The 24,569-nt window shown below is 43.4% G+C and overlaps 2 protein-coding genes across 5 annotated transcripts in view; one reads left to right on the plus strand and one right to left on the minus strand.

Moving 5' to 3' along the window:
• The window catches only part of RTF2 (replication termination factor 2), a 40,621-nt gene that overhangs the window by 5,704 nt on the left and 10,348 nt on the right, over nucleotides 1-24,569 (plus strand). For both annotated transcript variants that reach the window (XM_001489271.7, XM_023626784.2), the window contains exons 4-5: nucleotides 1,934-2,073; nucleotides 6,019-6,097. In XM_001489271.7, coding sequence (XP_001489321.2) covers nucleotides 1,934-2,073; nucleotides 6,019-6,097 — 219 coding nt within the window. The remainder of the gene's footprint in view (nucleotides 1-1,933; nucleotides 2,074-6,018; nucleotides 6,098-24,569) is intronic.
• On the minus strand, nucleotides 42-24,532 carry GCNT7 (glucosaminyl (N-acetyl) transferase family member 7). 3 transcript variants are annotated; one of them, XM_070247220.1, is made up of 5 exons: nucleotides 24,412-24,532; nucleotides 18,823-19,851; nucleotides 17,728-17,823; nucleotides 5,148-5,212; nucleotides 42-262 (listed from the first exon to the last, which is right to left on the minus strand). In XM_070247220.1, the coding sequence occupies exons 2-4, from the start codon at nucleotides 19,790-19,792 to the stop codon at nucleotides 5,193-5,195; spliced, it is 1,086 nt and encodes a 361-aa protein (XP_070103321.1). In that variant the 5' UTR covers nucleotides 19,793-19,851; nucleotides 24,412-24,532; the 3' UTR covers nucleotides 42-262; nucleotides 5,148-5,192. The 3 variants fall into 3 exon arrangements, with proteins under 3 accessions (XP_070103321.1, XP_070103320.1, XP_001914902.1); XM_070247219.1 differs by lacking the exons at nucleotides 42-262; nucleotides 5,148-5,212 and adding an exon at nucleotides 9,661-9,914; XM_001914867.5 differs by lacking the exons at nucleotides 42-262; nucleotides 5,148-5,212 and adding an exon at nucleotides 10,531-14,721.

A 24,569-nucleotide genomic window follows, 5' to 3' on the forward strand; every position in this document is an offset into this window, starting at 1 on the left:
TAATTTATATAATTCTATACTAAAAACAATATTCAGTGTATGTGCTTGAACTTTTAATTTTAATGCAAAAATCTTGCAAGAGGTTGGAACTGTAAAGACAAAAGGACTGAAAGTAACGCAAATGTAGATGATCATTGCTGTCAGTGATTAGTCCACAAATGCTCTGAGCTGAGAACTCGAGACACATGCCAGCTGTCAGCGGGGAAGCTGACGGTGTGCATGGTGGCTTTCCTTTTGAGGCACTCAGCTGCTCTCCAGAGTTCTGAAATCAGAATGATGGGGTTAAATGTGAAGAAATGCCTCAAATGCTAAAAGAGGGCTAAGTCGAACTCCTTGTGAAGTTGAATTTTTTTTTTTTAATTGGCACCTGCGCTAATAGCTGTTGCCAATCTTTTTTTTCCCTTCTTCTCCTTCTCCCCAAAGCTCCTCATTGTATATTCTAGTTGTATATTCTAGTTGTGAGTTCTAGTTGTGAGTTCCTCTGGTTGTGCTATGTGGGACGCCGCCTCAGCGTGACCTGACGAGCAGTGCCATGTCCATGCCCAGGATCCGAACCGGCAAAACCCTGGGCTGCTGAAGTGGAGCACGTGAACTTTAACCACTCGGCCACGGGACCGGCCCCAGGAAGTTGAGTTTTTATAAACCTGAATGGCCAGATCTTGGAATATGATAGTATTCTCTGGCTAATAGTTTGCCTTGGACTCATTAGGCTGTGGCCTCACAGATTTTACTGTCTATTCAACTATTAAACACAGATGGTTGATAATATGAAGCAGCCTCCGTGAGGATTCATCAGCAGGTAAAGAAGGCATTCCTGGGGGCCGGCCCTGTGGCTGAGTGGTTAAGTTCGTGCGCTCCGCTTCAGCATCCCGGAATTCACTGGTTCGGATTCTGGGTGTGGACCTACAGACCGCTGGTAAAGTCATGCTGTGATGGCATCCCACATAGAAGAACTAGAATGACCTAGAAGCAGGATATACAACTATGTCCTGGGCCTTTGGGTAGGGAAAAAAACCACGAGGAAGATTGATAACAGATGTTAGCTCAGGGCCAATCTTCAAAAAGAAACCAAACAGCTTAAGCAATTAATGAGTTTATTTAAAAAAGAAAAAAAGCAAGCATTCCTTTCTGCATGGAATTAGTACAAAGCTTTCTCTTAGTGGAGTAATGTTTTTTTGATGTCAGAAGTTACTTTTCCTTATATAGTAAAATGTTTGCAAAATAGAAATTAATTTATTTACTGGTCAGTGTATTTTCAAAATCTTGTTCCTATCACAATTTATTTTTAATTTTATATCCATATTAATTGATGGCCAAAGGAAAGTAGCTAGGAACTAGAGGTTTGGATAGGAAGGTACTAGAATAGCAATCTTTCTGTTGATTTGGGTGGTTACTAAGGCTAAGGATTATCCATTTATCAGATGAATTCTTTTTTTTTTTTAAGATTGGCACCTGAGCTAACAGCTATTACCAATCATTTTTTTTCTTTCTGCTTTTTTCTCCCCAAATTCTCCCAGTACATAGTTGTATATTTTAGTTGTGGGTCCTTCTAGTTGTAGCATGTGGGATGCTGCCTCAGCATGGCCTCACGAGCGGCGCCATATCTGTGCCCAGGGTCCGAACTGGTGAAACCGTGGGCTGCCAAAGCGGAGCGTGCGAACTTAACCACTCGGCCACAGGGCCAGCCCTGACATATATGCTTTTTTGTTTGTTTGTTTTGTGAAGAAGATTGGCCCCGAGCTAACATCTGTGCCATTCTTCCTCTGTTTTGTATATGGGATACCTCCATGGCATGGTTTGATGAGCAGTGTGTAGGTCCACGCCCGGGATCCAAACCCACCAACCCAGGGCCACAGAAGCAGAGTGTATGAACTTAACCACTGTGCCACCAGGCCGGCCCTTGAATTCTTAAAATATTGATGTTTTTTCACAGAATGTGACAGAACTAAGGCTTTCTGATAATCCCGCCTGGGAAGGAGATAAAGGAAACACCAAAGGTGACAAACACGATGACCTCCAGCGGGCACGATTCATCTGCCCTGTTGTGGGCTTGGAGATGAATGGCCGACACAGGTCAGTAGTGGATGTGGAATCTGGTGAAATGATGCTAGTATTGTTGGGATTTGTGCCCTAGCTTGTAATCACATGCGCTTCTGTAAGATACCCTTTGGTATGGGTAGTGTCTTAGAGGCTGCTCCTCGCCAGACCACATTCATTCCCTTTTTGTACTCTGGCATTGAAGGCCACTCAACTTTGTTGTCTGTGGCCTTCTGTTCTTGAGTGTTCTGTAGTTTCTTGAGAACCTCAAGTAAAGAGGGACTTAAAAATTTCTCATGTGACACTTATGAGACAAGTTGGGTTATTTGATCTTTTCCTATGGGAAAGAAAGCAAAGGACAAATGTTTTCCATCAGACAAAGCCTATTTCCTTATAATTGCCAGAAACTATGCAACAAAACAATGGTACAGAGTGGATGGTCTGTCACTCAGCAAAAGGTCCAGCTGATAATGATAACTTGCTTTTGATTTGTAGCTAACGAATCCTCTGGCTAGGGCACCAGAAATTTTAGGTTGAAATTTATATGGCAAATGTAAGTGACCTGTATATTTTTCCCCTTAAAAAAATACAAATGTTGAATGGGTTAGTAGGTACCTTTTTATAGGATGTCTTGCTAAGCAAAAGCTTTAAACCCTTTTCACACCATTAGAAGTATCTTTAATAGACTGTCCTCTAGAAACTTCCATCTAACATACCACATGTTGAAAGGTAGCATTTTTTTTTTTTTACTATTTTCAATTCAAGAAAGTGGGGGGAAAAGCATCTCAAGTAAGTAAGAACTTTGAGCAGTAAACAACCACATTACTCTGGCACATTTGTACACACTCATTTAACAGACATGTGTGCGGTGTGTGGCACGCTACACCAGAGAGACGAAGCACAGGCTCTCCAGTGGAATAACTGTGGCCTTATGGGTTTGGAGAGAAGTAAAATTTAAGGCCCAAGGACTGTGTGCTTTTAAAGATTATGCTCTTCAAATAGTGTGAATGTAAGTCTTCTAGGCCTCTCTCAAAGTTCACCATTTAGTGGTAACTATGTGAGGTGAAGGATATGTTCATTGGCTTGATGGCGATGATCATTTCACAGTGTATAGGTCTGTCAAATTATCAAGTTGTACACCTTAAGTACATACACTTCCGATTTGTCAGTTAGACCTCAATAAAGCTGAGAAAACAAAAGTAAATAAAAATAAAAAGCTAGGGGGCTGGCCCCGTGGCCGAGGGGTTAAGTTCGCAAGCTCCGCTGCAGGCGGCCCAGTGTTTCATTGGTTCGAATCCCGGGCGCGGACATGGCACTGCTTATCAAACCACGCTGAGGCAGCGTCCCACATGCCACAACTAGAAGGACCCACAGTGAAGAATATACAACTATGTACCGCGGGGCTTTGGGGAGAAAAAGGAAAAAATAAAATCTTAAAAAAAAATAAAATAAAAAATAAAAAGCTAAGTTCACCATTTGGGTCAAGCAGGAAATATTCTAGGGAACAGATTCATGTTCCTAACCTTGTCCTACTTGCGTGTGTGTGGGTGTGCACATACTATTTTGAGATGAAAGTCATAACATAAAACTAAGCATTTTAAAGTGTACATTTCAGTGGTTTTTAGTACTCACAATGTTGTGCAATCACCACCTCCATCCAGTTCCAAAATACTTTCCTCACCCCACAAGAAAACCGCCTACCCATTCTCCCCTTCCCCCAACCCCTGGTGACCACTGGTCTGCTTTCTGTCTCTATGGATTTACCTATTCCAGATATTTCCTATGAATAGAATCACCGTATGTGACCTTTTGTGTCTGACTTCCTGCTTCTTTTTAAGAAAACCATAGCTTATCGCAAAAGAGGAACTTAGTAGAAACTGAACTCTGGGGTCTTGAGCAGGGGTTACCTGTAGCCTCTTGCTGTGACATGGCTTCTCCTAGTGTTTTCCCGTTCATTTTCTGGTTAGTCTCTTCCCCTTTTTCTCTTCCCAGTTAAGTGAGTTTTGCCTGTTTTGGCTTTGACCTCCTGCTATTAATAGGGCCTCTGCAGGGCCGACCTGGTGGCGCAGCCGTTAAGTGCACACATTCCGCTTCGGCGGCCTGGGGTTCGCTGGTTTGGATCCTGGGTGCAGACATGGCACCACTTGGCAAGCCATGCTGTGGCAGGCATCCCACATATAAGGTGGAGGAAGATGGGCACGGATGTTAGCTCAGGGCCAGTCTTCCTCAGCAAAAAGAGGCAGATTGGCAGCAGATGTTAGCTCAGGGCTAATCTGCCTCAAGAAAAAAAATAGGGCCTCTGCACTAGAAAATTGATTTGGAGGTTAGTTTGTATATTTAGTAAAGTTTGTATGATAAAGATTTAAATTTATCGAAAAATAGAAATAAATTACTAGTATAATAAAAACACTGGGCCTTTGTTTAAAGAAAAACAATTTTCTAAATTCTAATAATTAGTAAGCATCAGTAAAATAGAAATCTTTTTTGATCCTAAACAACATTTAATGAATTTAGGACAATGTTGTTAATTGGATTTTTGTTAGGGCAATTTGTATCCATTATACTCCCTGGGAAACTGGAGAAAATACCTATTGTGGTGTTTTTATAGGGATACATAAAGTAAAACTGTGAAAGTGCTTTTTGCCCTTTTCCCTCAGTCCTGGCCTCTGGTGGTAGCATTATTAGTTGTTTGGTGTTGAATGCTCCCCCCACCCACACACACACACACACCGGCACACACACCACACTCCCCTCCACCTCTGCAAAGAGAAATATAAAATGCGCATCTTCCCACAGTTGTGGGATCATGTTATACATATTTTGAAACCTCTTTTTTTCCCTACTTCTTTGTCTAATTTGAACATGTTTTCATGACCTTATATACAGATTTACCTTATTGTTTTTAGTAGCTATACATAATTTGTTTACCCATTCCCCTATTGGTGAACATTTAGGTGATTTCCCCTTTTTCCTTGTTACGGACAGCGCTGTACTACACAGCTTCATAAGTGTTTGCGGGTTTGCGGACTTGGGGGCATGTTTCTATAGAGGAATTCTGAAAGTGATGCTTTGCTTGATACCGCCAGGTTGTCCCCCCGTGTTGTACTCACCCACCAACAGATGGGCCTGTTTCCTTAGTTTCCAACTGGGTTCTTCTAGGCTCTTTCATTATTGCCTGATAGGGAAAGCATTACATGTCATTGTTTTGAAATGCATTTCTTTAATTAACAGTTGAGGTTACACATCTTTTATATATTTTGGCCATTTGTATTTCTTTTGTGAACTCTATGTTAATGTCCTTTGCCCATTTTTCTATTTAATGTTTATTATTGCTTTTCTTTTTTTTCAAGATTGGCCCTGAGCTAACATCTGTTGCCAATCTTTTTTTTCTTTCTTTCTTCTCCTTAAAGCCTCCGAGTACATAGTTGTATATTTTAGTTCTGGGTCCTTCTTATTGTGGCATGTGGGACACCCCATCAGCTTGGCTTGATGAGCGGTGCTAGGTCCACGCCCAGGATCTGAACCGGTGAAACCCTGGGCTGCTGAAGTGGAGCTCGAGCACTTAAGCACTGGGCCCTGGGGCCAGCCCCATTATTGCTTTTTAACACCTCTTTGAATACTCATAAACTCTTAATCTCATGTGTATTTAAAATATCTTCTCCCTGAGTTCCTATTCTGTCCTTGACTTTTTGTTTGTAGTGTTTCTTTTTTAATGTATCTATTTTTATTTATAGGACAGACCTTATTCGAAAGGATTATTGCAAGGGGGTAGGAATAGGACTATGGCCTATGTTGGTGGTTTTAATGTCAATATATATATTTATTTTGGACATACTGATTTTTTTTGTAATGGCCTCAATGGCCCATTTGTCTCTTTGTGGTTCTTGGCCTTTGTGTAAATTGAACAAATGTTCATTGATAATCTGGGTAACGATTTAAAAATTGTTATTTGTCCTTCTCCATAATTGCTCGTTTCTCCAGGTTTTGCTTCCTGCGGTGCTGTGGTTGCGTGTTTTCTGAACGAGCCTTGAGAGAGATAAAAGCGGAAGTTTGTCACACAGTGAGTTGTTTACACGTGTCGTGTGTTCCTTCTCAGTAAGTGAGGAGATCAGATGATTTAGTGTCCTTCCCTCCATGTGTCGTTTCAACATCTTTCAATTCTTTCTGAAACACGGATCTAATTAGTAGTTTCTCTGCTTAAAACCCTCCTACAGCTCGTCACCACTGGAAGTACAGGCTCAAACTACCTCTTGTGACATGTCCCCGCCTGTCCAGCTCACCCCCAGCTGGGGCCGCTCCCCTGACCTGCCAGCCTGGAGGGCTCCTGCTCCCTGTGAACTTAGTTGCAGAGTGATTGCTTCCCTGTGCCTGTTCCTCTTGCCTGACCTGCCAGCCTGGAGGGCTCCTGCTCCCTGTGAACCTTGGTTCCAGAGGGCTCACTTCCCTGTGAACCTTGGCTGCTAAACCTCTTCCCCGTTCCCTGCGCACCTTGTTATCCCATGCATCTCGGCAGAATGTAATTGGTATTTGTATGTTGGTTTCCCCACTGGACTGTGAGAGGTTTTTTTCTTCTTTTTTTAATAAGACTTTATTTTTTTAGAGAAGTTTTATGTTCACAGCAAAATTAAGAGGAAAGTACAGAGATTGCCCATCTACGTTCTGCCCCTACACGTGCACAGCCTCCCCCATTATCAACACCCCCACAGAGTGGTATATTTGTTAGAATTGGTGAACCTACGGTAAGACGTCATCATCATCATCCAAATGTCTAGTTTACTTCAGAGTTCACTCTTGGTGTTGTATGTTCTGTGGGTTTGGACAAATATACGATGACAGTTATCCATCCTATGGTATCTTACAGAGTATTTTCACTACCCTAAAAATCCTCTGTGTCCCACCTGTGAGTTTTTGAGCACAGGGAGCAAGACTTGTCCATCTCATACCTCCAGGGCTTATTCTCTCCAGGGCATGTCACCTGTCCTCAGTAAATACTCACATGAGTGAACAGATAAGTTAATGTAAGAGCTCACCTGCTCAGCTCACATGCAGGAAATACTGATGACTTGGCTTTCACAGTGTTGTTGCTGTAGCCCAGAGTGTTTGTGTCTTTGGTGTTCTGCTGGCCCACAGAAAGCCTGGCATTTAGTTAAATGTCATGGATGCCAACAACTCCTGTCTGTATTTTCACCCATATTAACTCTGCTTGAATTTCATTAGGCCTCCCTGTACTGTTTCTCCCTGTTGTAAATTATTCTTCATTCACCAGCCTTCACTGAATGACTGTTATGAGCCAGCCCCTGTCCTAGGCACTGTATGGTGGGATATCATGGCGGATGAGATTGATACAGCCCCTGCCTTCATGGAACTCACGTTCCAGTTGGAGAAATAGACAATAACTGAGCAAGGCACTATCGATTGTGACAAGTGGTAGGAAAGAAACGAGAGGATGATGGACCGGGGGGCAGAGAGACTGCCTTGGTGGTGGTCAGCCAAGGCGCCTCTGGAAGTTTGAGCCAAGACCTAAAGGGTGCAAAGGAGCCAGCTAAGCAGAGCTTGAGCAAAACCTCAGAAGTGACAGAGGACTTGGCTAGTTCAAGGAACAGAAAGTGTGGTGGAGGATGGGGACAGGAGAGGAGAAGTAGATGAAATTGAAGGGTTAGGCAAGGGTCACTTCACGCAGGGCCCAGGTGGCCACACTGGGGCTTGCAGATTTTATTATAATAGTAGTGGGAAGCCCGAAGGCAGCTTTAAGCTGGGCAGGATGTACTTTAGTTTCGAAATGATCCCTCTGTAAAAGAAGCCAGACATGAAGCCAAACTGGGTGAATCCGTTTGTTTGGGACTCAGAGATAGGCAAAAGGCCATTGGTGGTGAAGAAGTCAGTAAGGAGCATGGAGTTGTTTCCAGCTCGGGGGGATTATGAATAAAGCCATCATAGAATTTGGAATCTGTCTCATTAAGCTTTTACAGAATTCAACGAATGCATTCAGGAATTGATTTGTGTCATGTATTCACCAGTGTTTCTTACATCCTGTGTTAAAGATGATGTTATAGGTGTTCCAAGGAAAGCAGAATGTAGATGACACAGTCCGTGCACTCAAGGAGACTGCAGTCCTGCCAAAATCATGTTACATAGAAACCATATTCCACTTTGTTTTCTGAGGCCAGGTCCCAGGTGCATGGTAAAGATGTTATTGGAGTTCAGGAGCTGGAGAACTTTCTTTTGACTGTCCTGGTGAGAAGTGGCTTCATAAAGGAGCCTCGAAGGCAGAGCGTGATTCTCATCAGTCAGCCTTTCCCAGAGGTTGGGACACGACTGCTGGTGGTGGGGGTGCTGATGTGGGGTGGTCCATGGACAGGACACCAACATCTCTACAAGACACCAGACAGCAAGATAGTCACTCCTGCTTTGGCTTTCCTTCAGACCGGCTGCCTGCCTTGAGGAGAAAGTCTCCATTTGGCCCTAGTAAAGCTTTATAACACCTCTCTGACACTCACTGAGCTCCTAAAAGAGAGTGGACCTTATACGCAGAGTTTAGCAAGACTGTTTTGTGTTCTCTGTATTTTTATGGTTACTTTATAGCAATGGTTCCTGTTTTTATATTTATGGTAGGAATATAAAGTTAACTTTGAGAGTAAATTTAAGTAGAAACAATATGTAGGTTTAAAGAAAAATATTAAGATACTGACTACAGTTGGCAGGAGAATGCCTGAAGTTTGTGAGACAGTTGTAAGTGATGGCGTGTGTTGTGGGGGAGGGGAGCAGGTGGAAGAGGTGGAGGGTGTTGAGAAGAGGAGGAGGAGGAGCAGCAGCAGCATTCGGGGGAGGAGGCACCCAGGCAGTCTACGGAGATGGGAGCGCAAGGTGCGTCTGACTGTGTGGCGGAAACTTTGAGTGCCCAGCCACGGAGCGGGTCCAGGTGGGAGTGCAGTAGGGAGCCATTGATGCCTTTGCAACAGCAGAGTGCTTTGGGAGCATAAACATGTGGACCTGTGCAAGATGACAGAGAGAAGACTGAACAAGATCAAGACTTTGACAGCAGGTGCGGCAAAGGAGCCTATACGAAAAGCTTTGGGAAGGAGAGGGACCTCAGTTGGCATGGGATTCCTACGAGCGAGAAAGGAACTTTGCACAAGTGCTCTGTATTCAGATGTGTGTGTGTTTTAAGACACAATATAGAAGATGTTGTTTAAGTGTCAGACACATTTTTAAGGATGCTCAGGCAGTCTACTTGAAAGAATATAAATATGAGAAGGCGGGACGTGAAGCTGAAATTTATTGCGGAAGCCAGCTGACCTAAATCCGTGGTTCCCAGACCAGAATTGCCACAGTGGCTCAAGTTCCCGTTCCCCATCTCAGACCCACTCAGTCACCATCTTCAGGGTTGGTGTAAAGCCCTGTGGACTTCTACTTGTATTTAAGAGTTCCCAGAATTGTTCTGATGAGCAGCCAGCTTCGGGGGACTCATGATCTAAAGCAATCAGACTTTTTTTCCTTCTACCCATAATGGTAACCGTCTCTTAGATTGGCGTGCAATTGTCCTTTGCATAGGCTCACGTCAGACATCCATGGTAGTAACCAGGTTGACACACTTGCAGCAAAACAGGGCTGTCTGGACAGAGCTTTATGGAGAAGTTGATTTTATTTCATGGAATGCAACATTGCAAGAGAGTTCTAGAATCATTTTGTTGGTGCTTGGGAAATCTTACTGAGCACTAGTGAACTTTTGAAAGTCTGTGCCTTGAAGGGAAGGAGGCAGGAGGAAAGGGGAACTGTCTGCATCGGGCGGGGTTGAACAAGTTGAAGCAGACACCAGGTGAGGACCAGAAGCGCTGGCTCCTCCCTCTCCTGATGGTGGCTGCCGTGGCTCTTGAGACCTGCAGTCAAGACAGGACACTGGCTGTCATTCAGGAATAACTCCGGGAGAAAATTTTCTTCAAATAAATCTGTTGCCAGAAGAGCAAGATAATGAGCACTTGTCACTACTATAATCTACATAAAAATTGCCTTTGCATAGCTAGGGTCACTACTCTATGTATTCGTCTGCTAGGGCTGCCATAACAAGGTACCACAAACTGGGGGACTTAGACATTTATTGTCTCACAGTTCTGGAGGCCGGAAGTTTGAAATCGCAGCGTCGGCAGGGTTGGTTTCTTCTGAGGGCTGTGAAGGAAGGATCTCTCCAGCCCTCTTTCCAGGACTTGCAGACGGCCTTCTTTTCCCTGTGTCTCTTCACATCGTCCTCCCTCCATGGCGTCTGTCTCTGTGTCCAAATTTCCCTTTTCGTAAGGACACCAGTCATACTGGATTAGGGCCCACCCTAGTGACCACATCTTAACTAATTACATCTGCAGAGACCTGATTTCCAAAGAAGGTCCCAATCTGATGTACTGGGAGCTAGGACTTCGGCATATTAATTTGGTGGGGGAGGGGAGCACAATTCAACTGATGACACTATACACTTTAGAAAATCATGGAGCATGGGACAGTGGCACACTTGAGTAGGAGTCATTTATTCATTCGTTCATGCAACCAATATCGAGGGCCTGGTGTATGTCAGTTTTGGCTCTCACACCAGCACTGGTTTGGGAATATCGCTTCACCCCTCTGGGCTTTAGATTCTAATATGTAAAATGAGGAAATTATAGTGAATTCTTGGATGCTTTCCTTTTAAATCCAAGATTCCAAACGGTAACATTTTTAAATGAGGAAATAAATGACAAATTTGTGTACTGTTATCAGGAGTCGAACTCATACTTCTAATTTAAAGTCTCTAAAGCCTGGTAGTACTAAGTATAATCAATCATGGTTGGCCAAGTGCTGTAACAAGCAGCCCCCAAATTCCAGTGGCTAATACAGTGCAAGTTCCTGGCTGGGCAACTTCCTTCCAAGGAAAGTTCAAGGACTCAGGTTCCTGCTGTCTTGTCGCTCTGACCTCTTCTGGTTTTTGGAGTATTCTCCATTCAGTTGACTGATAGGAGCAGAGAAGGGAGTATCTAGCGTGTGATGTTTTTATGGGCCAGGCCTGGATGTGCTGTCCATCACTCTGGTCACATTCCATTGGCCGGAACTCAGTATGTGACCACACCTAACTGCAAGGAAGCCTGGGAAATGTAGTCTAGCTGGATGCCCAGGAAGAAGAGGTGAATACCACCCATTTCTGCCAAACTACCAAAAGGAAGAATGATGGTGCAGTTTCAGGAACTGTAGTGTATCATGAAAATGTGAAGGAAGTGAGATAAAGCTACAGGGTCAAAGTCTAAAACAAACATTTTCATTTTTTAGGTAATGTCTGAAATTTAGAGAAACCAATGTCATGAGAACAATGTCAGGAACCTCAGTGATTCTTAGGGTGCACATTTTCTCTACTTGTTACTCTAGTTCCGGCTGCATTTGGACTGTCAGTTCACTAGAAGAGACTCGGGGGTTCAAAATTCCTCTGGTTCTGGACTCTGAAACATGGTGTGCACCCTGGATTTCAGTAAACAGGGTCCAAAGAGGTGTAGTTGCTAGGTTTTTTTGTTTTCACTATAAACAAATCACTAGCCAAAAAATTAATTGTATTCCCTACTGTGTTCTTTCCTTCTTGCAATAAGAAGACAGACATTAGAGTAATTACAGGTTGCAAAGTAAACGATGTGCTTGTTAGTCACAGTGTGTCTCATGGGCCTGCAATATCGGCATCACCTGGCAGGTTTTTGTTTTCTCTTTTTGAGAAATGCAGACTCCCAGGCCCCTCCCCCGACCCAGGAATCAGAATCTGCATTTTAACAAGATCCCCAGGGGATTTATCTGCATAATCGAGTTTGAGAGCCACTGATCTAGATATTAGAAGGATGATCGGTGGCATGTGACTTGCTGGCTTGCCAGCTTCATTTATTTAGGCTTTGTGATTATTCATTATTTAGGCTGAGTGGGGTATGTGAATGTTTTAAAATCAGAAGTAAAACAAAAATTCACTCTCATAGTGGGTGTCTTTTGTTTTTTTCATGGAGGGGTGGAGTAGAAGGGGAGAAAATAAGTTAGGGAAGGGAGGGGGGTATCTTCAGAAGTGGTCAGCGAATTCTGATTTTCAGGCCCTGGCCTCCTTCAGGTTATTATTTAGCTTTCTGCCATCTTTATGTCTGTGAATATTAACCCTCAGGGAATTGCATAACATACGGCACAGGCAGCCTTAAACTTTTACTTGAAAGAAAATGTAATAGAAAAATTGAACCGTAGACTCTACATGTTAGCAAGAAGTTTCTGTTCCCAAAGAATTAAAGAAATTATCTCAAGTCCCTATTAATATGTCGCCTTTAAGACGTGGTCCACGGCAGTGTATTTCAGACATTTTTTACATATGGTTTATTTTTGTTGTTTTACTTTACAAATGAGCACAGTGGAGGGACTCAGAGCAGAGTGAGCAGCGGCTTCTTCTTGTTGGTCCTGATGCTGCCCAAGGCTGCTGCTTTCTCCTGGCCTGTCCCATTCATGGCAGCTACCTGCCTCACAGCCTCCCCCGTCCCTGCCTCCCTGACACTCCACTGAAACCAGCCCGTACTTCCCGAATCCCTTGCTGCTCCACGCCACCATGCCTTTAAGTTACTTCTATTATTTCTGTTTTATCTGTTAGTGAAAAGATTTGTTGAGGTAGCCTCTTCCGTTAGGACGTTTGAGCCTTTTGAGGGCAGGTGTACGTTTGAATTGGTCCTTCTTTGTGTTGGGTAAGGTGGTATAGTAGAGGCTTGCACGCTGGGGCCACACTGCCTGCCTGGGTCCAAATCCCAGCTCCACCTTCTTAGCCACGTGGTCCTGGGGCTGTCCCATCGTCACCCTGTGCCTCGGTTTCCTCATTGGTGAAAAGTGTCGGACATTATTCTAAGTGCTCGTCTTCATAGCAAATCTATTAAGTAGACACTCTTATTAGGACCCTTTTCATGGTAATATGACTGTACTATGGATTGACATTGAAATGGAGTGAAGGCAGGCTTGTGTTTCAAGTAACATGAAAAGATTTAAGCTTCTTCCCTTTTTTTAATGGGGTTTGCACTTACTTGCTGGTGAGTTGTTATAAAATACAGGGGACACAGCCGTAGTGAATCAAGCTTTCTGAACCTCCAGTCCGAACGTGGCCAGTTAGCACCACCCGTGAGCACTGTCTGCCCATCAAAATGTGGAGAAAAGCAGTGCTGTCCTGGGGCTCGTGTGTTCTTCTCTTTGGCAGTCTTAACGTTTTCGGTGTGTGCTTTCGTTAGAATTACATATCTTTGAGGAAGAAATGTTGTTTAAACAAAGATGCTAATATTCTGTGGTTAGCGTAAGTTTGGTTTGTGGGATCTGCTTTCAAAGCCTCTTTTCCGTCTGGTCAGCTTGATGCTTTTCAAGGGCTATTTTCATGGACTCGAAGGGGATTTGATTCCGTTTCTGTGTTTGGGAAGCTTCAGTTTACTGAGTTGTTACACTTTGCCTTTGAATTATACATTTATTTCTTTAGTGTCCTCTCCTGTGGTTCCTGCTTTTCCTTATTTTAGTTACTTTATCTTGTGCTATTTAATGGTCATACATTTTCAGTCTCGTGTGATGCCACAGACTCTTTTAGAGAAAGAGAATATTATATAAAGTCCTCAATGAAACATCAAAGTCATGGACTTTTTACAGACCTGGATCTGTGAGAAGAGAGAATTAAGACCATTCATGCCTTTGACCCATGCTGTTCAGCATGGTAACCACCAGTCACATGTGACTATTTAAATTTCAGTTAGTTAAGAAAGGTTTAAATTAACTAAAAGTTAAGATTCACTTAATTGGTTGCACTAGCCACATTTCCAGTGCCCCAAAGTCACGAGTGGTCGTGGTCGGTATTGACAGTACAGACGTGGAACATTGCCATCATCTCCGAAAGTGCTGCTAGACTGCGCTGCCCGCTGCAGAGCTTCGAGGCGCCTTTTAAGAAGTTGTGTTTCAACTCCAGATTAATTTCACTTTGCCCAAAGGAAGTAAACTCTTGTGTGTTTTTCTAGGATTACCAGAACAAAGTTACATTGTTCCCAGCCACAGAGGACTGTTTTAGATAAGCATATTTTCATTTTCAGTGGGAGTCTTGTTCTGTGTTAAATTGCTTCAAAACAAGATGTGTTCTTATTCTAACTTGAGCCTGGATCTAAGTGTTTGGAGAATTTTGATTTTTAGCAACTTCTTACTGAAGCAGGCAGCCTTCCAGGTGGCTTTTCAGTATGTCACCAGCAGTACCTTGAGTTACTTTTTCTCTTGTGATTTCTCTCTCAAAGCTATAAAAGTGGCCTGTGATCAATAGCATAGACTTGTCAATAACATGTTTCTAAATTCATATTAGGACTAATTTCTATCAAGGAATGATTTTCCCGTTTTTTCTTCTTTGGTTGAATGTTCTCTTATTGCAAGTCGGGGAAACAGAATGATACCAACAAGAAAGCGGATGCTCTTTGTAACTTGCAGCTCAGCGGTTCAGTCTCGTATTAAAGTGACTCTCCTGTTGAAAATGCCAGTGTGCTTCCACAGGAACCTCTGCCTGCTGTAGGACTTTAAGTCTGTGCCACCTCTCCAAGCACGTCACCACAAGAGGGTCTGTTGAAGGGTCGACTTTGTTGGCAAACAAAGAAGGTGATTGAATGATCCACGGCAAGTCTCCTGGGCCATACACACAGCTCTCCTGGGCATAGTGGCCTGCAAAGAGAAACGCACACTTAGCTGCTGCTTCCTTGTCAGTTGACCTTCACGCACAGACGCGGCACCCTTCTCCTAAGGGGTCTGTGAGGCCTCTCTGCCTCGCGGGAGTTCACCTTAAACGTGATTTCCATGATTGCGTTGACCGGGCTTTTGTGATGAATTTTGAATTTGTGATGGGAGAGAAGTTCTCTGTCTTTCTGTTAGTGCTCTCTGAAATGTTTAAGGGCTCCTTTAGGTGAATACTGTGGAATTTTAGCCAGCCATGAGCACGAGGGAGATGCAGTAGCGCGCCCATGTGCCGGGTAAATCTGAAGTCTGATAGCTTCGAAGTTCCATCAACTTTTAAGTGTTTTCCTTGGTTGTGGATCGTTCCTAAGTTTTGTGTTGGTTTTAGTAAGTCATTGCTTCCAGCTTTCCTTGGTTTTGCAGATGAGTGTTTGATACAGAGAGAAGTAGTTAAAATCGGAGGTATGGTTAGAATCCAGTGCTGACTGGATTCCCTTGAGAGGCACTCAGTAGCGCCTTGTATGTGCCTGGCACTGTGCCTGGCTCTTCCAACTCTCTCCCTCTTAATCCTCCCAGCAACACTGGGCGTGGTTTCCCTCATCGCCTGCAGTTTGCAGAGAAGCTCGCTCTCAGCTTGTGTGTGAGACCCGGCTCTCTCCCCAGGCCAGCCCAGTAATCCTCCTGCTAAAAGCCTATCTTAAGGAAATATTATGAAAAGGGGGTGGAACTGTGTGCACAAAAATGTCCAGTGTTGTTTGTAAAACTGAAAACAATCAGAAGGACCTTTCCCCTGCTGAGCAGACGTTCTCTCGGAAGGGGCTAGAAGGGGCTCATGGTAAGCATTGTGTACGTGGCAGCTGTTACCAGAATGAAATCTTTTTAACTGACAGGCATTCTTGGTACCGTGTCATACAATAGAATTACATTTAACCAGTTGAAAAATATACGTATGGAGACAAGCAGTGTGAAAAAGGACGTGGTGCAAACAGAATCCGCTGCACCATCATAACTGGATAAATTTATATACATATGGATTTGAACCAAAAGGGACACAAACAAATGAAACATTTCAGAGCATTGTGTTAATGCTCTTTTAGTGATTAAAAATAAACAAACTCTTTGTGGCTGATAGTAATGGGATGGCTGTCACTCCGTGTGCAGAGCTGTGCCATAAGCTCGCCCAGTGCAGTGGCGCCAGGAGCTGTGCCTGCTTTGAGACCCAGCTCTGTCACTTCTTGTGCTACTTTCTGTGACTTTGGGAGCAACCTCACTTCTCTGAGCCTGGGGTTCCTCATCTGTGAAGTGTGACTAATAACAGTTTCCACCTGAGAATTGTCGTGATGCTTGACTGCAGGCCCAGAGCCAGGCTCCAGTTTGACGGCCTGGCCTGGGCCGGGGGCTGATTCTAAATGCTGGCCATGGCTGGCTGTGTTACCGCTTTACTGGGGCAACAGTTTGCACACTGAACCTCGAGATGGCAAGAACTTTCTGAAGTGTTTACTTTTAGGGAATGATGATTTTTAAGAATTAGAGTAACTTGGGTTTTTTGCAAACGTTATTGAAATATTGTTTGCCACTATAATAATTCTGAATCATTACTTTATTATTGATAGCAGCAACCCTTCATGACTTCCTATACTGTTTGTGCGCCTAAGGGAATTGTGTTTTCAGACAGAATCTGAGCCCCCTCCTATGAGCATTTATTGACTAGTCCCGTCAACCCTGGTGTGTAATGACAATGCACACCTGCTTTCCAAAGAAAGGCCAAGGTGGTTTGTTAGCGTCTTGTTTAACTGTTACCTTCTTACTATGTGACTGTCTCCCTAATTGAATCATATCTACCTTTTTAAGATACTAGAAAATTATTCTTGCCCTTCTGACCCAGTACCTGTCAGGAGGATGGCTGTGCACATGAACTATTTTGAACTATTCTGGTGTTGGATTTTACATTTTTTATTTGTCTACAACCTGTTTGTTTTAGGTGAGTCTTTTAAACAGCTCAAGGACTGGATGAACCTAGTTTATTTTGCATATCTAATCTGTATTCAAACGTGAGGACCATACCTAAACCCTTCACGTAGGGTTTGCCCTAGTCTTCCTGCTTTCTCTGTCCACCACACTTTCCAGCCCCCTCCAGGTCAGGTACCCTCTGCTTTCCTTTCCGTGAATCCTCCTAGAGCATCCGCGCATCTCCCTGCTGGACTCGTGTGCTGTGAGTTGTTCATCATCCATCTTTTTCTCCCGGATACTGTCTGCTCCTCTCCAGCAGCCATCTCCAAACTGGGGGTCCGGTGGGTGGGGAGAGCCAGCCCCGGGAGCGTAGGCATGAATAGCTCCCCAGGAGCCAAGTTCTAGCTCTTCGACCCCGTGGGTATTTTCCCCAAAACTGATGTGCCTGCGAACTCCTCTGCAGTCAGCCAGTTCTCTTCCAGACTCTTCACACAAGAGGGACACTGCTCTCCCCCACCCCAAATCTTGCTTTTGTGTATTGTCCTGGTAACTAAAACCTTTGGGACACCAGACAAAGGGGCAAAAAAATTCACAGTTCCTCAAGGAGAGTCTCCTGAGGGCAAAGCCAAAAGACGGTCCTTCAGCAGGAACTCCTGAGCAGCTGGGGCAGGTGCCTGTGTTGTTCAGTCGTCTCTGCTGACAGAGAGCCCCAGGGAGACACAGCTTGTTATTGGTAAATGTTTGACTTTGAGTTCTAGGAGCAGGTGGAAAAAACCAGCTAGCTTGTGTATTGTTATCTTAAAACTTTAAAAGTTGCAGCCCTTTTGTGTGTTTGCTTTGTGAAAATTTATTAACCCAAATACTTAAGATGTGTGCACTTTTCTGTCTGGATATTAGAATTAGAAGTGTTTTAAACTGGGCAGCTGCTGATAGGGTCATCACTAATTGCGGATTGCTGTAAACGTGGCGGTCGGTCTTCCCACCGTTGCCCAGGCAGCAGCTGGATAGGTTTTGTAATTTAAGGGCTTGTTTTGGTTTTGTTTTTACCTTTACATCCATCGTGAACATTTCCCTCCTCGCTTCTCCATTTAATGGCTCGAATGTTTCCTTCCCAGCCAGCGTTTGGTGTGGCACCCGGAGCATCTAAGGGAGAAAACAAAACAAGGAGACAGTGTGGAATCCAGCTGCTCAGTTCTTTTAGAACAAGTTCTTCTGCACTGTCATTTCCACTTCTAGACACCGGAATCAGTGAGAAAGACCGAGGGCAAGTCCAGCCTCGTTTAAAATGTTTAGTTATCGTCTGATGCTAGGCTCGGGGCGGGTGCTGTGTGCTCCCCTGGCACTGGCATTGGGGTCAAACAAGGTCTTACGTTCCATCTTTGTGCTTAGGTTTCGCTTTTCATCCCTCTCTCTGGCCCTGGGCACGCACTCAGTGTTTACAGGTGCTCTTCGCGATTGTACAGAGTTTCTTGGGATTGTGTTTTCTCTGCTAACAGCCCTCTGAGGTGACTTGAAAATAGGATTTTCAAAGGATATGAGAGATTATAAGAAGGTCCTGATGGATTTTTGCTAGCTTCATCATTCATACTGCCCCCTGGACTGATTAGCTGAGCTCTTAAGGCTTGAAGCCACCTTCCCTGTAGGAGCTGGTCAGCTTTATACAAAGGGAATAAGTCCACTTAAAGGAGGGCATCAGAGTTCCCTCTGCCTCTCAGAGAACCTATCTGAGGTATCATATTTGCCACCAAAAAAATGACTACTCTTAATATTTTCTGTTCTTAAAGAGCCCCTAACACAATGCCTGGCACCAGTAGGTATCCAGTCATATTTAGTAAGTGAATGAAGAAATGAAGAACTTTCCCAAGATTTGTGCTCAGAATTTTCGAAAGGCTCTATTTGAGGAGAAGTGAAATTCTGGTATTTGTTTGGAGAGGGAAGAAAAGCAGCCAGGTTGGCTTGGGCATGTGGCACTCAGCAAGCATCAGGCCCCTGGAATCAAACGCCGTCCTGCACTCCCCAGTGGAACCTGGAGCTGTTCCCCAAGCCACGGCAAGACAGCTGAAGGAGAGACTGCAGTTAAGCATAAGCTTCTCCTGCTGCCACTCTGATCTGAACAGACGCGGTCTTGCTGGGTTGTCTTACCTTTCAGTCGGTTCAGAGTCACCCAGTAATGTCGCTCTGGGCTGTGGATGTCTTTGGACCACTGAAGCATGTCTTTTGCACGGATGTCAGTCAGTGCAAACTCTACAAATTTCCTCGTTAGTACGTAGTAAGCGCTTCCAAAATAAATTGTTAAGTTACGGGGCGGTTCATGTTTGAATCTTTGATTGGGAGAGACATAGATACTTCCTTCAGGGGCGAGTTCGGGATGACTTTGACTTGTCTTGGATTTAGTGTTCGGTGGTTGGATTACTCCAGGAGTGATATTTTTATCGTTCCATTTGCTCCTGATGTAGTGGATAATTTCTTTGTTGGTTTTGATTGGAAAGTCTTGTCCACCAAGATTAATGACGTAGTTCCATTGAAATTTGGAATGGACTAGATCTTTCATACAATTAATATCTGCCTTTAGTCTGGGAAAGCCAGTGTAAGCCACTTTCTCTGTCTTTGATGACATAAAAATATTTTCAAAACAATTAACCAGGGTTTGCACAGCAGTCTTGTACTTCTTTGGGGCCTTTTTATCGACATGAATACAGTAAACATTTTGAGGTACATAAATAGCTCTGAGAAGCCGCACGAACATAGCCAGCTCCTTATGAACAGTTATAATATATGCCAAGGAGAAATTGCCCTCTTCTGCAGACAGGGGTCTGGTTATGAAATGCAACTCCTGGGAAATCCTGGAGCAGTTTCGTGGTGTGTGTAAATGAGCAAGTATTTCAGCTCTGTGAGGGTTTTTACAAAATTTTGCAACTTGGGGGGCTGCCCCTTTCCCATCAAATAAAGCTGAACACAGTTCCTCTGGATAAAAGCCACACTCCACTACTGCTGGGTAGGTGGGTTCCTCCTCTGGTTCCTCGGGAGCTGGATTCCTTAAATAAAGAAAGATGAAGATGCAGATGGCCGTGCACACGAGAAGTCCCGGCCTTGTGACTCGCAGCTGGCTCATGTTTTGAGCTCCAGGCGCCTTCTTAGTCCCATGGTTTGAGATGTGTGCCTTTAAGCTTCCTGAAAGAACAACAGACAGAAGTTAGGGTGTGTGGCTCTTTCCCCACCCCCTCAGCTTTATTGAGCATACGTATTTAAAGTGTGTAATTCGATCAGGTTTATGTATGTACACACCGCTGAGACCATCACCACAGTCGCGATAGTTAGCGTTTCCCTTATCCTCGGAAGTTTTCCTGTGCCGCTTTTACTCCATCCTCCTTCCGCCCTTGTCTCTGGGCAGTCGCCGATATGCTCTCTGTCACTATGGATTAGTTGGCACATGCTGTAGTTTTATCTAAGTGGAATCATTCACTATGTACTTTTTTGCCTGGCTTTCTTCACTTAGGATATTGATTTTGAGATTTCATCCACGTCACCAGTTATCACCTCTTTTTTCCTTTTTATTGCTGAGCAGTATTCCATCATATGGGCATGCCACAATTTGTTGATCCATTCACTACTGATGGACATTGAAGTTGTTCCCAGTTTGGGGATATCACAAGATGCTATAAGTGTTTGTGTACAAGTCTTTGTATGGACCTATGTTTTTGTTTTTCTGGGGGTAAATACGTAAGAGTGAATTGGCTGGCTCATATATAGCTGTATGTTTAACTCTTAAGAAAGTGCTAAACTGGGACCAGCCCCATGGCTGAGTCATTAAGTTGGCACACTCTGCCTCTGCAGCTCAGGGTTTCACCAGTTCAGATCCTGGGCATAGACATGGCACCACTCATCAAGCCGTACTGAGGCGGCGTCCCACATAGCAGAACTAGAAGGACCTACAACTAGAATATACAACTATGTACTGGGGGGCTTTGGGAAGTAGAAGAAGGAAAAGAAAAAAAGGTTGGCAACAGATGTTAGCTCAGGGCCAATCTTGAAAAAAAAAAAAAAAGAAACTGCCAAACCGTTTTCCTAAGTGGTTGTACCATCTTACGCTCCTCCCAGCAGTAATGAGAGTTCCGTTTACTCTATATCCTCACCAGCCTTTGGTGTGGTCAGATTTTTAAATTTTAACCATTCTAGTAGGTGTGTAGTGGTAATAATTCATTATGGTTTTACTTTGCATTTCCCTGCTGGCTAATTATGTTAAGCATGTTTTCATGTGTTAATGCCCTTATTTTAGCAGATAAAAAAATCTCTAATACTTATTTTGGACATAGGTACTATCCTCTTCTGCATTATTTAGAGTTCATTTTATGCCGTTATAATTGTATCATGTTATGAGAATAAATCTTTCCAGTAAAGGAGGCAACAAATCAAGAGAAATTTTGTGATCACGTAATTCAGCTTGTTGAAATGAGTTTATGAGTTGTTTTCAGAGAAGGCTCCAGTGATTAAAAATAAGATATCTAATAAAATTATTCAATAACAATTTAGTTGCCTCTCTCAAGCTCTACAGAGATGCATGAGTAGGTGTAGCAGAAGCAAAAAGTGACCAAAGGTGTTTTACTTAATTCTCACTGTGTGCAAGGATCACCCTTTGGAATTTAGGGAAGAAAATTGATCAGGGAAAATTTTTGTCTATATTGTTAGTAATGATTTCTTTCTTGTTTATGAATCCTGACTCTTGGTTTCTGTAAAGAGTCTTATCGTCGCCTGTTCCTACTTCCTATTTTTAAAAAGCCCATTTACTTCTGACCAGTGTTCTGTCTCAGATTTGACATTAGTCCCTTGCCTTTCCATGTCATTTTCACAAATGCTGTGTGGATGAAGCTTTAACCAGGCAGTATTTTGAGTTATCCCTGTGTTCTCAAACTTTGAGCTAGTAAAAACTATAAATGCTGATTGTGGATTTTTAAATGTATTTGTTTTCATTATATAGTTTCTTTTTGCCCATCATGCTTCAAAAATAAAAAGCCATTGCCAAATATGCCACATTACAATGTTTTATGTTGGTTCAGTGAATGTTTGTTGATTGCTCCAAACTTAAAACATTATGGCATAATTTTAAAGACGTTTTTATAAATTACGTAATACTTTTTATAAACACGAAACTGTCATAATTAACACCTTTCATATCTGGCCTCTAAAATAAACAAAACCTGTATCATGAAAACAGAAATGCAGTGGGAGGGAAATACCTTCTTACACTTTCTTCTGTATTATAGCCTTAGTATGGGAAGGAGCTTTTGGAGAAATTGGTTTTTCATCTTGGTTTTCATTTTTAAGCTTATGGTCAAAGTAAAACATTCTGGTCTCATCACAGAAATGTTAGCCCCACTTCACTGACACATTACACCCCATGTAAACGTACCCTGTGGCGAGCCCAGGGGATTGGGTATTTTCAGTAGTTTATAATAATTAAATGAAAATGGGTCTCGTGTGTAGCGTGCTGTCCTTCGGGGTAGTGCGTGGGCTAAGTGTCTTCCCTCCCTCGTCTAGAGGCAGGCTCGTGAGCTTGGCTGTGTGTTCATCAGCCGCCTTGCCGCCCCTGGTTCTCTTGGTGCATCTTCCTCCCGGCTCAGGGTCACTGTGCCTTCAGACGCCGGTGCGCACTAGAGTGCCGTGTTGAGTGAGAACTAGGGGCACCAGCACTTCAGCCTTATGGTCACTGTTTCTGTACAAGCTTCTCACGGTAGTCGAGCCAGCCTCATTCCTGAAGCCTTGGGAGATTCCTCTGCTGTCGAGTGGAAATAGTTCTTGCTGTTGCTGTAACGTAACATCTAGTGGGTAGTGTGGCAATTCCCACAGGAAACGAGGGCCTGGCAGTTTTTCCTTTTTAAGTAGTGAAGAGCACCATTTTCAGTTTTGCAGACACTTCCTGGCCTCGATTCTTGATGATTTGTTGTTGTTGTTTGGTTTCTGTAACGTGAAGTCAACTTTTATAGTCATAATGAAAGTGTAATTATTAAACATGTGACTTTCTGTCATTAAATTAATTTCCAAGCAATGTAAGTGGCGTTTTCCAGGTGTGGGGAATATGCAGCTCATCAAATGTGCAGTGTGTCTTTCGTGGCCTGGGGATACTTCGTGACCTTGCAGTCCTCTGGCTCTGCCCCTTGGGTGGGCAGCATCATTCAGGGCTGTGCAGTGGGCAGTAGGAGCCAAGAGCTTCCGACAGTGAAGAATGTTCTGAGGATGGTACGTGCAGTTGACTGAAGGCATGTGACATCTAAGAGATACTGTAGAATATCTTTCAGCAGAAAAAATTACTAAAGTTACAGGTGAGGATGGTGTTTGAATTTTTTTCCTTTTTGTGGTGCCAGAATCTATATAGTAACAAATGATTTCCAATTATAGTTCTCAGAGTGGAGTTATTTTACATTTTATTTTTTGTGCAAGCATATAGTTCCAAGGCGTTTCAAAACACATTGCTGTCCTAATTGTTAGAGCCTGTGAGTATGTTTTTCTTCTTTTCTTCTTACTTCTTTATTTTTCTGCTCCCCCCCCCCCCCCCCCCACACACACACAAGTCTTAACAGCCAGAAAGAAAAGCCAGCACTATGGGCTGGTATCGTGTGTTCCCCGGGACCCTTCGTGCAGGGCAGTCATTGTGAATTTGTCATGATGGGTGGAATTTGTCATAAAGACTTTTGGGGGGAGTTGACATCCCATATAAACGAGCTCTTTTTGCTGAATCTTTTATACTTTGTTTTTTTGAAAAAAGGTAACTCCTGTGAGTAAACAGATAATGAAAGGGTATCTTTAAAGGTGAACTTAAAATATGTTGCCGTATATTCTAGAATATTACTGTTTAGAGCATTAACATTAGCTTAACCAGATTAAACAATTTATTCTCCGTTTTCCGGATTATGGATGAGGCGTGTGATAGTGCCTGCCTCACAGGGACACTGGGACAGGGTACAGGAGCCAATGGAGGTACTCAGGGCTTGAGTGGGTTTGGGTTGCTTAGTGCTCGCCAGCCCCCTGGAGTAGCGTGACCCCGAGACCGTGAATGTCGGTGCTCTTTCCATTTACTGTATGTTTGTCCTAAAAAATTGGCTATAGCTGTCCACAGCAGGGAACATTTTGTGTCATTGTTTTTGTTGCCTCTGGGCTCAGAATGATGTCCAAAGCACCCGACAAGTCAACACAGTTTTTTCTTGAACTGTTTGAGCTTGTAGTATTACTTAGACTGATTTTGAATTCCACCACTGTCCAGTAGATGTCTTAATCACAACGTGTTTATTCCTAAGATGTGTATACATTTTTTCGGCCACTTTGATATGAAGAGGAAAACTTCGTTTTAGGCTATCTTCTCAAAATAACCACAACAAAATACACGTTTTTATTATTGGCGCAAGACGAGAACTGAGGATTTGCACGTGGCCTGGAGGCTGATTTAGGTTTTATCTCCCATGTGAGAAATGAACGCATGTTGACATTTAAATTTAAAAATCCAATTGATCTCATCCTTGACAATATTCCACTTTTATTTTCTTTGGCTTAAATGAAAAATGTGGACTATTTTTGAGAGAAAAAGATGCCTGCTACATCTGCATTTTACAATATTACTGATATGCCAATATTTCTATTTTAAAACCATACAGGAGGCAAAGGAAAACATATTTTACTTTAATAATAACACCTGCTCAGCCGTGCCCTTCCTGAGCCCTGTGTGGCTAACGAAGCACTCACCGAAAGCCGCGCCTCATCTTCCTCGGGTGGGAGTCCAGGCTGCATCCCTGCCCGGTGGTGCTCTGCTTCCGTCAGCGGCTTGTCTCATGGTGGCTCCGGCTTACATCACGTGGACAGAGTTGCTTGGCAGGTTTTGTTACCCTTTCATCCCTGGAGGA

This window comes from Equus caballus, chromosome 22, assembly GCF_041296265.1.
Source record: "Equus caballus isolate H_3958 breed thoroughbred chromosome 22, TB-T2T, whole genome shotgun sequence".
NCBI classification, from domain to species: Eukaryota; Metazoa; Chordata; class Mammalia; order Perissodactyla; family Equidae; genus Equus; species Equus caballus.

What these genes read in the sequence shown, in the direction of transcription:
- GCNT7 (XM_001914867.5), bottom strand. Translation starts at nt 19,792, where the DNA reads ATGAGCCAGCTGCGAGTCACAAGGCCGGGACTTCTCGTGTGCACGGCC. An exon ending in GACTCTGAACCGACTGAAAG is followed by an intron (nt 17,824 to 18,822) that starts GTAAGACAACCC and finishes TTTCTCCCTTAG; the next exon opens with ATGCTCCGGGTGCCACACCA. An exon ending in TGTTCACGATGGATGTAAAG is followed by an intron (nt 14,722 to 17,727) that starts GTAAAAACAAAA and finishes TTCTCTTTGCAG; the next exon opens with GCCACTATGCCCAGGAGAGC.